Source organism: Coffea arabica, chromosome 7c, assembly GCF_036785885.1.
Source record: "Coffea arabica cultivar ET-39 chromosome 7c, Coffea Arabica ET-39 HiFi, whole genome shotgun sequence".
Lineage (NCBI taxonomy): Eukaryota > Viridiplantae > Streptophyta > Magnoliopsida > Gentianales > Rubiaceae > Coffea > Coffea arabica.
In genome coordinates, this window is record NC_092322.1 from 16,003,767 (window position 1) to 16,018,342 (window position 14,576).

The window sequence follows — 14,576 nt, forward strand, 5'->3', positions numbered from 1 at the left end:
TTCCAATCAATCACCTGGTGCACAGAAGAACAGGGAAGGGAAACAACATATGCGCAAGTTGTGGGGATGAAATTGAAACTCTAGAGCATCTGTTTTTCGAATGTGACTATTAAAAGAAGATTTGGAAACTAAGTCCAATCAGCTGGGATGGGTTAATAGACCTACAATCTAGTTTCTGGAGATGGTGGGAAGGACTCTTAGAAGCAACTCAAAGAGTTAATGGTCAGGAGCACATAGAACTAACAATCAACATCCTCTAGCAAGTCTGGAAAGCAAGGAACAAGATCAGTTTCAACAACGCAAAAATGGAGGAAATCACAGTTGTGAGAAAAGCTCAGCAAGAATGGATGGAATTCAAGGAAGCTGTGGAACTAGAAGGTAGATCTGGCATTGCTGAAACAACCCCCAATCAGCATGGTAGAAGCTGGAAGCCTCCAATAGAAGGTGTGTACAAGATAAACACAGACGCTGCAATTTCCTCACAAATGATCAGAACAGGAAAAGGAATTGTAGCTAGGAATCGGAAAGGAGAGATTCTGAAAGCTTGGGCCATAATGGTGGAAAAGATAGAAGAACCAGGACTAGAGTAGGCTGTGGCAATCAGAACTGCTATGCAATTAGGAAAAGAAACAGGCTGGAGGAACATTGAAATACAATCGGATTGCAAAAGTGTGATAGACTGCATTACAACAGTCTCATGCAACAACTGCAGCTATGCTGTGATACTGGAGGATATACATAAGTTGAGGGAGTTTTTTGATCAATGCAATTTCTCCTTTATTTATAGGGAAGGAAATGAGGTGTGTCATAGGCTAGTAAAATTCGTTTTGAAACTAGATAATGATGTATATTGGGAAACAAATTTCCCGGGCTGGATAAAAGATCTAGTACAAAAGGATTGTGAGGGCAACTTACCCCTTTTGTAAAGCATACTTTTTTTTTTCAACAAACGTTAGATGTCATTTTAGATTAACTTGATACTACAAGGGTTTCATTACAAAAGGTGGCCTCAACCCGCCAATCTTTGTTGGCTGCTTCTATTAGCCAAGTTGGGAAATTGTTTTCCCAGTCAATGTCATTAACTAGCTTTGTTGCAAATTGTGCTAGCCTATGACTTCCTACATTAGCTGATCTAGGTACAAAAGAGACTGTACAAAAATCAAACCCTTTAATTAGGTCCTCAATGTCTTTCAGGATGGTTACTATATGACACTCCTGCACATTGTTGTTTGCGATCATGTCGACTGCTGTTTTACAATCTGATATCACTTCTATCTTTCCCCAGCCTGCTTGTCTTGCCATTTGGAGTGCCATTCTAATGGTTAAGGATTCTTCCATTAGTGCCTCTCCCATTTTCATCTCCATTACACCTCTTGCTCTCATAATTTCTCCTGTCCAGTGTCTTGCTATTATCCCCTTTCCAGTTCTGATCAGCTTTGCACTTATAGCCGCATCCGTGTGAATTCTGATGATACCTTCTTTTGGAGGTTCACTAACCTTTCTATGCTGATCAGACCCTACTTCACCCTCCATTTCCTTGCTTGCTCTTCCTGTCACCTCCTCATATTCAATCCATTCCTGTTGTGCCTTCCCAATTATATTCCTTGCTTCTCCTTTCTCATTTTCAAATTGGGCCTTGTTCCGTGATTTCCATATCTGCCACAGTATGTTTGCTGTTAGACTGATTCTTTCCTTTCCTTTTTCCATTTTCTCAGTTCGTGAAACTGCTTCCCACCATCTCCACAGATTATTTTGAAGATCATTCAGTCCTTCCCATCTCACTGGTGCTACTTTCCAAACTGTTTGAGCTATCAGACATTGAAAAAACATGTGTTTCATAGTTTCTACTTCCTCCCCGCACCCATTACATATCCTGTCGCCTTCACCTGTTCTGCTGTAGATTGTCTCCTTGGTAGCTAAGCTGTTTTGCAAACTCCTCCAGATGAAGAGTTTCGGCTTGTGTTTCAAGTTCAGTTTCCAGAGACGTTTCCAAATGCTATGCTTTCTGATTTCCCAGCTTGTTTCCTCTCCTATCCTTTCTCTTCTCATTCCATTGCTCTTTTCCTGCATAACATTTGCGTATCCTGTCTTCACTGTGTACTGCCCCGATTTGGAGAAGTTCCAAAAAAACCTGTCTTTTCTTCTGAAGCAGCTGAGTGGCATACTGATTATCTTCACACTATCCTCTGAATTGAGGATTTGATTTATAATTTCTGCATTCCATCTTCCATCTTTTATTAACTGGTTCAGGGTCTGAATCTGACAGTTTGGAGAGCAGCTTGTTGTTACTGTACCTGTTCTTGATCCCATTATCCACCTATCCTTCCATATGCTCACCTGGCTTCCATCTCCTATCCTTTTCCACATACCTCTCTGAATCAGTCTTCCTGCACTGTGAATGCTCTTCCATGACCATGATGCTGATTGTGGGGGGGGGGGGGGGGGGGGTTGTTTTCGAGAGCATTTGGATCTTTTAAGTATTTTGCTCTGATCACCTTACTCATTAGCAGATTTGAGAAAGTTATTGGGAAAGCTATTCTCCGATTTATGACTCATCATTACTTTATTATCCATTTTTTCATTACACTATCTCTCGATTATTAGAGTATAATAGCATGGACCCATAATTAAATCACATATTTATTTTAATAATTCACAATATATTTCGCATAAAATTCAAAGCTTTTGAAATAGTCAAATGAAACCCACAACTAGTCTATTTGTAATAATTATGATACACATCATGATTGTTACACTCCCACTATGGGAGAGGAAAAATAAAGAGTATTAACGAGTATTACACCCACTAAGTCTTTTCAACTTAGCAGCTGTAGTAATGTCGTCATCCTAGTAAAACCTTAGGCTTAGTTTGGGAGTTTATGAAGGAAGAGAAAAGAAAAGAAAAGAAAAGATAACTTAGGAAAGAAAGGAAAAGAAGGGAAAAAATGCAAATTTCGTTTGGGAGTTCAATGAAAGAAAAGAAAAGAAACATCTTTCTCTTATTTGAGAGTTGGAGAGATATGGAAAGAAAGGATTTTATGAGAATATAACTTTACGTATTTGCCTTTTCAATTTTTAAATCAAAGTCCAAAGATTAGCTTTCTTGTTCCAATAAATAGAATATTTGGGCAAGACAAATTTTTAAAACAATTGCATATACATTCCCACATGGTAAATAGTAATAAGTTGAGTTCCCAAATGGTGTAAGACACATTTTTGATACGCTTCATGATTATTAGCTCTATCTACAAAAGGCTCATCGTCTGTGATCAGGTGATCAAATTCAGGGGCCGATCCCATGGATGATAAAACTCCTAGAGGCATCAGTTTTTGTGAAGCTGTTTGGATTGTTGATCTACAACATGGAAACTAGAATCCATGAGAAATGGAAGTTCTTGTTGGATCATTTTACAATTTGAAGCTTACATAGGCAAATAAACAAACAGATTGTATGCATTCAAATTTCATATTCATGTATCACCACTAGAGCTTACATGTACCATAACCATGCAAGATATAATCACAAATCAATAATATAAAAATCAAGAGTTCATTGACAAGAATTTCGTGATAGAAAATGAACAAAAAATTTAGAATATAAACAATAACAATCTACAAAAAAAAAAAAATGCTTTTTCCACAATTCTCTAGAGAAGATTAAACAAAGAAAGAAAGAAGAGATTGAGTCAAAGAAATACCTTTTGTTATTGAATTGTGGGTGACGAATAGAAAAAAGCCAAGTGAACTCAACTAGTTGGAAGTATAGAAAGTATAGAACTAAGAAAACTTTGCATGTTGCTTTTACAAATCAACTTTAGGATATATCGGGAATAAAGAATTTTTGTATCAGCTTTTAAAGGACAAAATTATCTTATTAAAAATATCTTTTGGCACCCAACAAGTTTCCATCCTTTTCTTCCCAATTTTGTGTAGAAAAATTTTCTCCAATTAGAGGAAGTCCCATCCATTCATTTCGTTTCTCTTCTGTCCTTGTTAAAACTCCCGAAGAAATGAAATGATAAGACTTTCTTTCAAGATACTTTCTTTTCCGTCCTATCCAAATGAAGCCTTAATTTTATGAAAACCAGACACAAATTGTTTTACATCATGTAGTAATTGTTGTTGCAATCATACTCCTGCACATTCAACTCAATTATATCAATCACAAGTTGCTTTGCTCTTCTTTATTCGGTAGCGTGCGATCCTTGCTTGCTTAGTTGCTTTCGTTCAATAATTACATAGGCTGCACATAGACTGAACACAAACCATTAAACTTGACAAAAAAGAACAAGATTTATATCTCCAGAAATCTTTGGAACAATGTGCTGATATCTTGTAAAATTCAAAAGAATTAGTCAATAAAACCGGTATTTTATACTTCATCTAAGGATCATATCTGGTAGTAAAGCAAGTAAAACCTTTATCTCATTTCTAGGAATCTAATAAGAGGGAAGAAGTGGATGCCCTCACAGAGCAATATTAAGCACCAAATACAGCACAAAGATGAGAAGTTTAGTGCTTCCAGACATTTTTACAGGGAATGTATGTGCTTGATTTTCTGGATTGCCTGTTTTACCATTTTTGATGGTTCATCATATAAGATGGCAGGATCATCAAAACCAGCAGCCAAGCTTGGTTCCCCAAGAAAAGCACGGAAGGAGTCAGCCACTGAGTATGACAGGGATGAGAGGTTATATCCTCCTTCCAAGAAAAAGACACAGCGCCCACCACACAAATCTTTGGCAAGTTGCTTGATGCTGGAAGCAAGCATGTAGTATGTTCCTGTTGTGTACTGCAGGCTAGCCAGTGGATCCAAGACATGCCCATCATATCTGGAAATCATTTAGTCACAACTCAAAAGTGAGTCGGGAATTATTATTATTATTATTGTTATTTTTAAGGTCCTGAAAGGAGACCAAAGCCACTTCCAGTAATATTACTCTACTATGAGAATACAAAAACTGTAATTAAGGTCTGCCCAAAGTTTTTCTACTTTACTGAAGTCAGTGCAAGTAGTCTGGATGCTACTTTATACTGGTTACTTGTACTAATCTAGAAACAAAGTAAATGACAAGTCATCACACCTTCTCAGATGCAGAAGGGAAAATGAATTAAAGCCTGTAAATTTTTGAATTGATAATAAGGGGGCAAAAAAAAAAAAAAAAAAGAAAACCACAGAAATATGTCAAAAAAGAAAATAGAACAATGGAAATAACTCAGAAGGATCTGCCATCCATAGTTTATTACATAATTCTAATGTGGTGTTACTATAGAGTTTTCTTAAATAGATAATAAAAAAAATATTGAAGGCAAAAACTAAAGGACCTTAGAATCTGAAATCAAATATGGAATGGACATATGCTCTAGATAATTACCCTGCTGAAACAAGGATTATATCTGGCTTGAACCTCTGAGCACAAGGTGCAATAACTTCATCAAACACAGTTCGCATGGCAATATCACCTGAGCCACCTGGTAAAGGTAGATTCAGAGTTGCTCCTTCACCAGCTCCACGACCAACCTGATCTATTTTACCTGTGCCAGGGTAGCTTCCATCCTACATCAATTCACACTACAAGAATAAGAAGTCATGCTTTAACCAAATCTATATATTTATGGCGTTCTGAAATATTCCAAAGTACGATTGTGGCTCTTTCTGAGACCTACTCACTTCTCCTGTCTCTTCTATAACCTTTTTCTTAAGCCAATTCCAACTTATTTTAGTGGCACCACATAATTCACGAAAGACAACCAAAAAAGCTTAACAAACAGGGCTACTTGAGAAGCATGCATGATTTTTTTCCTGAAATGGCTTGCTCGACAAGATGTGCATATTCAAGAGGCTCTATTGAATAGAGTAGACGAGAGAATATGCCTAAGTGAATTCTGACTGTACACACATAAATAAGAGATTAGCTAAAAGCATTAAGGTAGAAGGAACCACAAGACCATGGTCATCTGCATCTTCTAGACTTTTCTAAGAAATCACTTATCCACTTGTAGTTATTTTTTGCCTATATACACAGCCTCGTACTCCATTCTCTCTCTCTGTATGCCTGTTGTTCAGGCTCGCACTTTCGCATGTTAATGAGAGAAGCTGAAGCTTCTTGCTGAAACCAACTCCTTTTCTTCCCTAGTTAAGCCACTGTAACTCAATATAATGGTCAAAGATGCAATTGGTAATGTTTCAATGATTACCTGGTGAGTTGAAAGAAAAAATATATCCGGGTCATCATAGAAAGCATCATTTGTGCCATTCCCATGGTGTACATCAAAATCAATGATAAACACACGTTTTAATCCATGAGCACGCTGAGCATAACGAGCAGCAATTGCAACATTCCCAAACACACAAAAGCCCATTGGCCCTTTTGGAACAGCATGATGACCAGGAGGTCTTATCAGAGCAAAGCCAACAGGAGGATTATGGCTAACTTTTGATGCAGCAACCTGAAACATTAGGAAACAACATAAAAAAGAGATTTCCAAGACTCTATTATTGGAGAAGGTCTGAAGTTTGTATAAGCCCAGAAGCAAACTACACGCTGCATAGTTATCCCAGGCCAATGCCTCATGTATCAGTCTGCAAGACTTTAACAATTTCTACCAAGCAGCTAGCAATATGAAGGAGGGGAGATCATCATGAAGTGACTAACGTCTTGGGTTGAGAAATCACCACTGAATCAACCAGGGAAATTCCAGCTCCAGCAGCCAACAACGATTCCTGGAAGGTCTGCACTATTTAAGATGCAAACATTAGAGGACTTGCCACATGCTATTGGCCTGGCTGCAAAGGGAAGTCAGGCATTACATACAGTAGGTCTATTTGAAAATAAGTTCATAATAAAATGTGCACTCTGCATGCAAAAAAAAAAAAAAAAAAGAAACCTTGTCACTATGGTGAAGTTTTAGTTCAACCCGCCTTTTAGGGTCAATGGGATGAGCTTTTTTATTAGTGCAGTGAAAAAAATGGTGACAAACAACAAGATTGTGGCATCAGAACTAGACTGCCAGCCTTTAAGTTATGCAAAAGAGGAAGGATTCAAGCCATGTATTTTAATTGGACAAGCCTTCATAATTGTGAGTCTGCCAAAGAATTATTGTGTTAATTAGGTTGGATTAGGATAGATTGTTTCTAATTGAGTGCTCTGTATATTAGAAGCATAGGTCTCATTACCCTCATATTCTTTATTGCTTTCTAACAAACTGGTTTGGCTATATGGTAGACCCCCGCAACAGCAGGTTGGTTTGCTTTTGAAAATGTAAAAGAAAGGTAGGGTTTAACTTGGAAACAGAATATATTTCTGATGTGAATAATTTTTTGCTTTTCAATAGTACATTACTTTGTGCTTTTACACCCCAAATTTTCAATAGACACTATAAAGATGATTCCAAAGTAGAAACAAGCAACTCAGATTTCTTACTGTGGGCGTGGCATAAGTTGGTCCTGAGCCATCAATGAAGATTAAACCCTTTTCTGAAGCCTGATCCATAACCTTAAAAGCATAAAAGTAAGAAGAGATGAGTAGATAGTAATATTTTAAATAAATAGCAATAATAGATGATATCATATAGCAATTATTTTTTCTTTTTGGGTTAGAGAGGGAATTCAACAAAATATCAAAAGCACAAAAGTCTATCAAAATCTAAGTGAAGTCCATCTCACTATGAGCTTTCAATAGGATATAATGCCATGCTTATGTATTATTAGTTTAAATTGTTGGCCCAGCCCATCAGATTATCAATTTCATTATAAAAATTTGTCCAACAATTCTTATTAATTGGATAGAAAAGTTTTATGCAACTATTACTGGAAAATCCTTTTGAATGACATGGATCTTCTGAACTGGTATCTGTTAGACAAACAATATCATTTGCCACTTCTTTGTTGGCTAAAGCCTTAGACTAACATTAAGCAGATAACTAATTACCAGTAGCCATGAACCTAGCATCAACACTCTTTAAGTAGTGATAGGTGGGACAATAATGTATTTAACACAAGATCATATGAATTTACATCATGGTGTCATCACTAGAAACGTGATGGTAAAATGGTCAGAAAATGAGAATGTAAGGAAACTGATCCCCATGGGTGAAACTTAGAAGCAACAAAGCATTCAACAAGATCAGAGAAATTCTTCCCTGAATGGAGTGCATGTTTCCACTCACACATCAAGACAATTTGAAAGAAATTAGCAAAAGATGAAGACCCATTTAGTTTAAAGTTACTCTAGAAGGGAGTATGTCATTGTTAACATTCAGAAAGGTCAAGGAAAGATGCAACACAGCCCACATAAAAAGGAAAGATGCAAAATTTTCTTATACTACCGCGAAGCAAAAGTTCATCACTTGTCCACCTTTGACTAATAACTGGGTAGGGTTAGCAGTGTGCATTTCTAAATCATGTCATCGTTTACTTGGTGGCAAGCAAATTATAATTTGTTACTGCTTCACTACAAAGAAAATTAATATTGACACCTTGGTCCACAGTAACGGCAGATAGATATCAACCCTTCCACATGTTCAGGATCTATGAATCCAAATCCATTCGGGTAATCAAGCTTTCTGGTGGTATATTTTCATGAGAATGATGCATAGTAAAGGTGAATTGGACAACTTCTTTCCTCACATGATAAGCAAGGTACGGTAAATAGAAATGTATGACAGTTTTACTCGAGCTGCAACTTAAAAAATTTCCATAAATTTGTGTGCATCTGTCCATCTTGAAAGAAGCAGAAACTAAAGGTTATAAGTTCAGACTGTAATATCTTTTTTATACCATCAGAGATCAATTAAAACTTTCTCTTTGGACATAATTTAAGGCACATATGAGGATAAAAATTCAAAGCAGTATAACTATTTCTCAAAGGATAAAGCATTGCTTAAGAAATCATCCAAAATTGTTTCATGTTTGACCCAAGGAAATTCCTATGTCAAATTAAAATGCAGATGCGCATCTTTATCACCATAAACTCAAGGGCAAAAAAATAAATAAATAAAATAATAAATAAATAAATAAACAGAAACAGATTCCACAGTAAACTAGATAGAGTATTTAAACAATTGACAATAGGCTAAATATGGCCTGTTGCCTAACAAAAGAAAAGAACAAAGAATCAGACCTACCACAAGCTTAAAAAATAGGGATTATTCAATGTTTGCAGTATTTTAACCCCTGACAAAAATTGAGAGAAAAGAGAGGAAAGAACTCATTAACATTTATATTTAAGCATGAGAGAGAGAGGGAGAAATTCACTAACATAACAAATTACACACGAGATATGAAAGACACAATATCTTTTAGTGGACAAAAATTAAAGTTAATTATTCCTAAGTTCTTAAAGCAATATGCCTAATCAAATACAATTCATATAAACAGTGTTGGTAATAATAGCTACCTTCTCAAGCCCAGAGACATATGCTTTTGCATGAACACTTGCTATGTCATCTACTGAAGCAGGTCTTAAGCTTTGAAGTTCAATGACTTCCGAGCCACGAAACTGTAACATAGACAGTTTGATGTGTTAAATATGCACCATGCAAGTGACATAGCATGAAAAGTTCAAAAAATATCTGAACCTATAAAGAAGTTATACTATTCAAGCTTACAACCTTGCCTCTCTCTGTAAACATATGCACAAACTGAGAAAGTGATATGCAACTTCTGGTGCACACTAAAATGCACTTAGTACAGGGATAGCTGCTTATAGAAAGCAATTTATATATATATATATATATATATATATATATATATACACACACACAAACACATACATACACACACACACATATATATTTGTATGTATGTATGTATATGTATACATATATATGTGTGTGTGTGTGTGTGTGTGTGTGTGTATTTACTTATTACACCTACATAGCATGGCATACGTCATTAAGCAAATGACAGATGGTGTTGATCAATAATCACTTATACACCTAACAGATTGCTCAATTTCCAACACAAAACAGAAAGGATTACCTTATATATAAGAAACTATCACCCAATATTGAGGAACACTATCCTACAACTTGCTTATAAATATCCCAGTCCAGGATAATCACACAGTGGTGACAACAAGCAACATCACAGCCTGCAGGAAATCATCAAAACTCTCGATCTTCGGCAAGTTGCTTGCACCAACATGATTAAGAGAAGAAAAACATGACTATCACCATCCAGAGGGTTAGAGCATCCAGCCCAAATTCCCTCCAATCATGAGAAGAGGTCATATTTAATACGTCACCAACTCCCAAAACACTGATTGAAACTCTATTAGAGATTTGAGAGTAAAAGTTCCACAATCCATTTATTTTATGTCAAATATGTTAGTTCTTTGTTTAATAAATATTTTGGCTGCTAAATGTTTCTGAGAGAGAGAGAGAGAGAGATAGTGATGACAAAAATACAAGGCAGGGGTTGTGGCTACTAAAAATTGTTCATGTGGAAATCCATAGGGTAAATCGATACCAACATGTCAATTCAGTTTCAGGAAATTGAGAGGTTAGCCAGTAGGTGTACCATCAAAAGTTCACATCTTATGTTTCATCCAGGAAATGAGATGCAGTACCAAGAGGTGAAACAGGGTGGAAAATAAACACATTTCTAGTGTGTCTTTTCTTTAACAAAAATTTCTTGAGATTATGCTTTTCTTACAGCAAAATACATAGAAGTATATAGACGCCTCCTTAAAATGCAGTTATTTTGCCAGGAGATTTTAGACCAAGAATGAGAAAACTTGAAGATAGGTGATTCTCATATATATCTCTAGGCACTAATATGCATGTCTGTTTCTACACCTACTATCCAACATCACCCACATAGGGACATCTTCAACTTAAGGTATCAATCACAAGCTATCAACTAGGCTTTGTTCAACAGAATTGCTTTTGCCTCGTCTATTGCGAGTGTATCGTTATACAACAAAAGAAGAAAATGAGACGAAATTAATTACAAGTAAAAGAAGTATTATAAGGAAAAGAAAGGCACATGTTTCCACACCTTTGAAGTCAACTCCATCTTCTCAAGCGCATCCATGATGGCAGGTACTCTAGAATTGCATTCAGGATGTGATTCCTAAAAAAGAAATCAACTCAAAGTTTCAGCAAGGACATGATACCCCAAATATTACATTGCTGAAAATGGCTTCAGGTGTTCCAAGGAACTAGATAATCAGCAAGACACTCGATCCACAGCATAGCATGTGAAAATGTTGAGAAGGACAAACTCAGTTCATCCTGATTTATCATGCTGTTAACATGCAAAGTCTGGAGACTATCATCCAATCTCTGTCATCATTTATCATGCTATTAAAATGCAGAGTCTAGACAATGATTTCACAATAGTTGAAGGAATAACTAGATCTCAAATCCTAACACTTTGATAATATGCATTTACATTCCACAAGCAAAAAAGAGAAGCAAGAGAACCTTGAAACACGGAGATTCCATTTTTGAAAAAAAGTGGTAGACTGCAAGGCATATATGGTCAATTCTTGTTAAAAAACTACATATTAATGCAATCGGCGATTCGGAAAAAATGTAAGCATTGCTTAGAACTTAATAAACAAATTTTAGAGATAAAGAAGAAATTTAAATATATCCAGCACATGAAATCAAAATATAAATAGAAAATGAATAATGAACAGAAGTCTGCAGGACTGTGTAAGATGAAGTTAAGGTGTTAATTACATGGTTATGTAATGATAACTGAAGAAAATCTTAGAAAACAAGTGCACCATTCTTTGGATTTGCTTAAGATAATTCTGCCTTCTACCCCTCTTTTGTTTGATGTACAAACCAAAGAGAGTTGTCTTTTTCATGGTTTCCCTTACTTTTTTTGGAGGAAAAAGCCAATGTCTTATGTGATTTTTTAGGCTTCATGAAAAAACACAGAGAGAATCATAATAGTGAAGAGCACTAACATGATAAAAAAATTTGTAGATCTTAAAAATGATTCAGTTACCCTATCATATTAGCCTCTTAGTAAATCCAAAGATTTTGAATTAGGGTACGGCTAATAACAACTAAAAGTATGCCCCGCATCTCTACTACTATTGCAAACTTTATTGGTAGCGATTATATCAGAGCACTCAATTATTTCCTCTTATTTTTGGTGACGGATATCCTATATGAGGTTGAGAATCCTTAAAACAGCAAAAAAAAATGCCTGGTGAAAAGATGATTAGATGATTGCATTCTTTTCGGCCACAAGCCTTTAACTTTAAGAATTTCTAATAAAGACATTTGCTTTTGGCTATCACTACCAATTTTTGTTTTTAAGGTCACTGAGCAGCCGGATTCAAAGATTTCAAACAGATGAATTATAGCTCCAAGTATATAATTCATCCAATATTTCATTTCAAGCCCATCAACGGCACTTCTGGTACAGTGAAAGAGCTCTAGATAGTAACTCTTGGTTTAGATGTACTAATCAAGTTGGAAAATTCTGTCCATCACCAGGGAACAAAACAATTAGGACTAATATTTACATTTCCACATAATAAACTTCAAAGAAAAATTATATTGATTTTACTCTTAAATAAATAGCTCAAATCTGCTCCAAACTATACTCTTTGAAATTTTTGCTGCAAATTCAAGCTGCCATTCATTGCTACGTAACTAAATGGAATAGCAACTGAATTATTAACCGCAAATAACTCAGTGCCTCTAGAGGCAGCATAATGATTTAGCCTGTGGCAACTCTAATTTCACACAGATCGATTGATATTTCTTTATTGACACTTATGAAACTCAAACTCGTGCAATAATAAGGAAAGGAAACAGCCAAAAAATGTACCATAAGAAACTTGTCTGTAGCTTTTCAATAACTAGCACAATCTCCACATAACAGCAGAAGACCAGGTAGCTGTACCTTGTTATGTCCCATGGCAGGAGCAACAGAATAAATGACTTTGGCATCCGTTGTCTCACTAATGGAAGGTGTGGTAGGATTGTTCTCTGAGAATTTTGAACAATAAATAGAACCTCTACTAATCTTGAAGGAATCTTCACTTTGCAGCCTCAGGAAAACTCTGTTCCTCGCATCATATTTGCACATGTGATGGTTCATTGACGTGCATATCTGGCGCCTCATCCGGAAGCAAGCATTCCCAACTGAAGGGATACAATACATTGTTTAGCAAAAGTATGAATTCAAGACATGCAACCAGGGTGAAATAGTAAACTATGGAATAAGAAGATAACAATGTTCAGAACATATTCTAATAATTCTGCAAGCTGAAGCAGATACATTTCACTAAATTGAAGCTAAAGAATCATCTAGAGAACGACTCAACATGTCCAAAAGACCAAGATCAGATTATTCTCCTTCTACATCTTTATAGGCTTAGTCAGGCAAACATATCCATAAATCAATCCCTGTTTGTACTTTCCAGCCTTATTGAAAGGTTGGCCAGTTAACTAAGACTGATTACAGAGGGAGACTGGCCATTAGCATCCACAATTCATTAGGTGAAACTAGAGTCCTACAGCAACATTCAAGCCTAGCAAAAATGTAGAACCTTGCCATAATATTATACTGATGCACATGTATCAGTTTTTCCTTTCCCATCTTAGGAAGTCTAAAAATTTTCACGCTCCTCAAATTTCAGGATACAACACACACAGAGTGCGGAGGTGACACTAATAAAACCAGGATTTGCAATTTGGAGGGAAGGCGTGTTGTCGGTGGGGGGACTGCAAACTTGTGATGAAGAAAAAGAAGGAAAAAGATAATTTTGCAATCTTTTTTTCAACTCCACTAACAAACGCGAAAAACATTTTCAATCACCTAACTCAAAAAAGAAATATATTCAAACATCCTATATTCGGCACAAAAGGGATCAACAGCGAGTTTTGAAAGGTAATGACCAAACCAAAAACACAATATTAAACAAATTAATCCCTAATCATTGATTAATCTAGGATAAAGATCGCCTTATTGTATCGCTTCTATTTCCATTCTGTTTCCCAGCCTCACCCTATCCCACAGCTCCAACCGTCTCTCCGAGGCCAAAATAAACAGGATTAAAACACTGATTCATATCGTAATCTGAATTTCAAAAAATAAAATAAAATAGAAAGAATAAACTGCATAATCATACTATCCATAACTACCGTACAAGATTCCAACAACTTCAGTTGAAACCTAAAAGCATAATTCATGTGGTCAATGGCAACTTTTGGTACATTGACAAAAATGAAATAAGCAATTGTAAACAGCACATAATCTGAACCACTTAATGACCAGATAAAATCAGGATTAAGCCTTCTTTCCACTAATCAGCAGAAGCAATCAAAACTTTCCTATTTCAGGGGATTCTACAGAATAACATCAAATCATGTACAAATAGACAAAGATGAGACGAACCCAGAAAATTGAACAAGTAAATATTACTGATTAACTACTGAAAGTACATGAGATAGGAAGGGAGAAAGGGGCACCTGATGAAGGAGGAGAGAAGATAGGCTGGAGCTCCATTTGGTGCCACACATGCCTAACCAGGTTTTTTCAAATCTAACCCTTATATAGGCATGTACCATGTAGCGTACCACACCAGATTTTTTCTTCCCCT

The 14,576-nt window shown here is 36.0% G+C and overlaps 2 protein-coding genes across 3 annotated transcripts; both read right to left on the reverse strand.

Moving 5' to 3' along the window:
- Window positions 1-888: 888 nt before the first annotated feature.
- On the reverse strand, window positions 889-4,229 carry LOC140010771 (uncharacterized). Of its 2 annotated transcripts, none has more exons than XM_072058197.1 (2): window positions 3,699-4,229; window positions 889-2,392 (listed from the first exon to the last, which is right to left on the reverse strand). In XM_072058197.1, exon 2 carries the CDS (start codon window positions 2,365-2,367, stop codon window positions 970-972), a length of 1,398 nt encoding a protein of 465 aa, XP_071914298.1. In that variant the 5' UTR covers window positions 2,368-2,392; window positions 3,699-4,229; the 3' UTR covers window positions 889-969. The 2 variants fall into 2 exon arrangements, with proteins under 2 accessions (XP_071914298.1, XP_071914297.1); XM_072058196.1 differs by having other exon boundaries at window positions 889-3,355.
- A 122-nt stretch (window positions 4,230-4,351) lies between these two features.
- Window positions 4,352-14,576, reverse strand: LOC113698040 (histone deacetylase 14, chloroplastic-like). The gene is made up of 9 exons (XM_027217707.2): window positions 14,446-14,576; window positions 12,875-13,116; window positions 11,003-11,077; window positions 9,399-9,500; window positions 7,425-7,496; window positions 6,677-6,733; window positions 6,199-6,450; window positions 5,376-5,557; window positions 4,352-4,832 (listed from the first exon to the last, which is right to left on the reverse strand). Exons 1-9 carry the CDS (start codon window positions 14,480-14,482, stop codon window positions 4,532-4,534), a joined length of 1,320 nt encoding a protein of 439 aa, XP_027073508.2. The 5' UTR covers window positions 14,483-14,576; the 3' UTR covers window positions 4,352-4,531.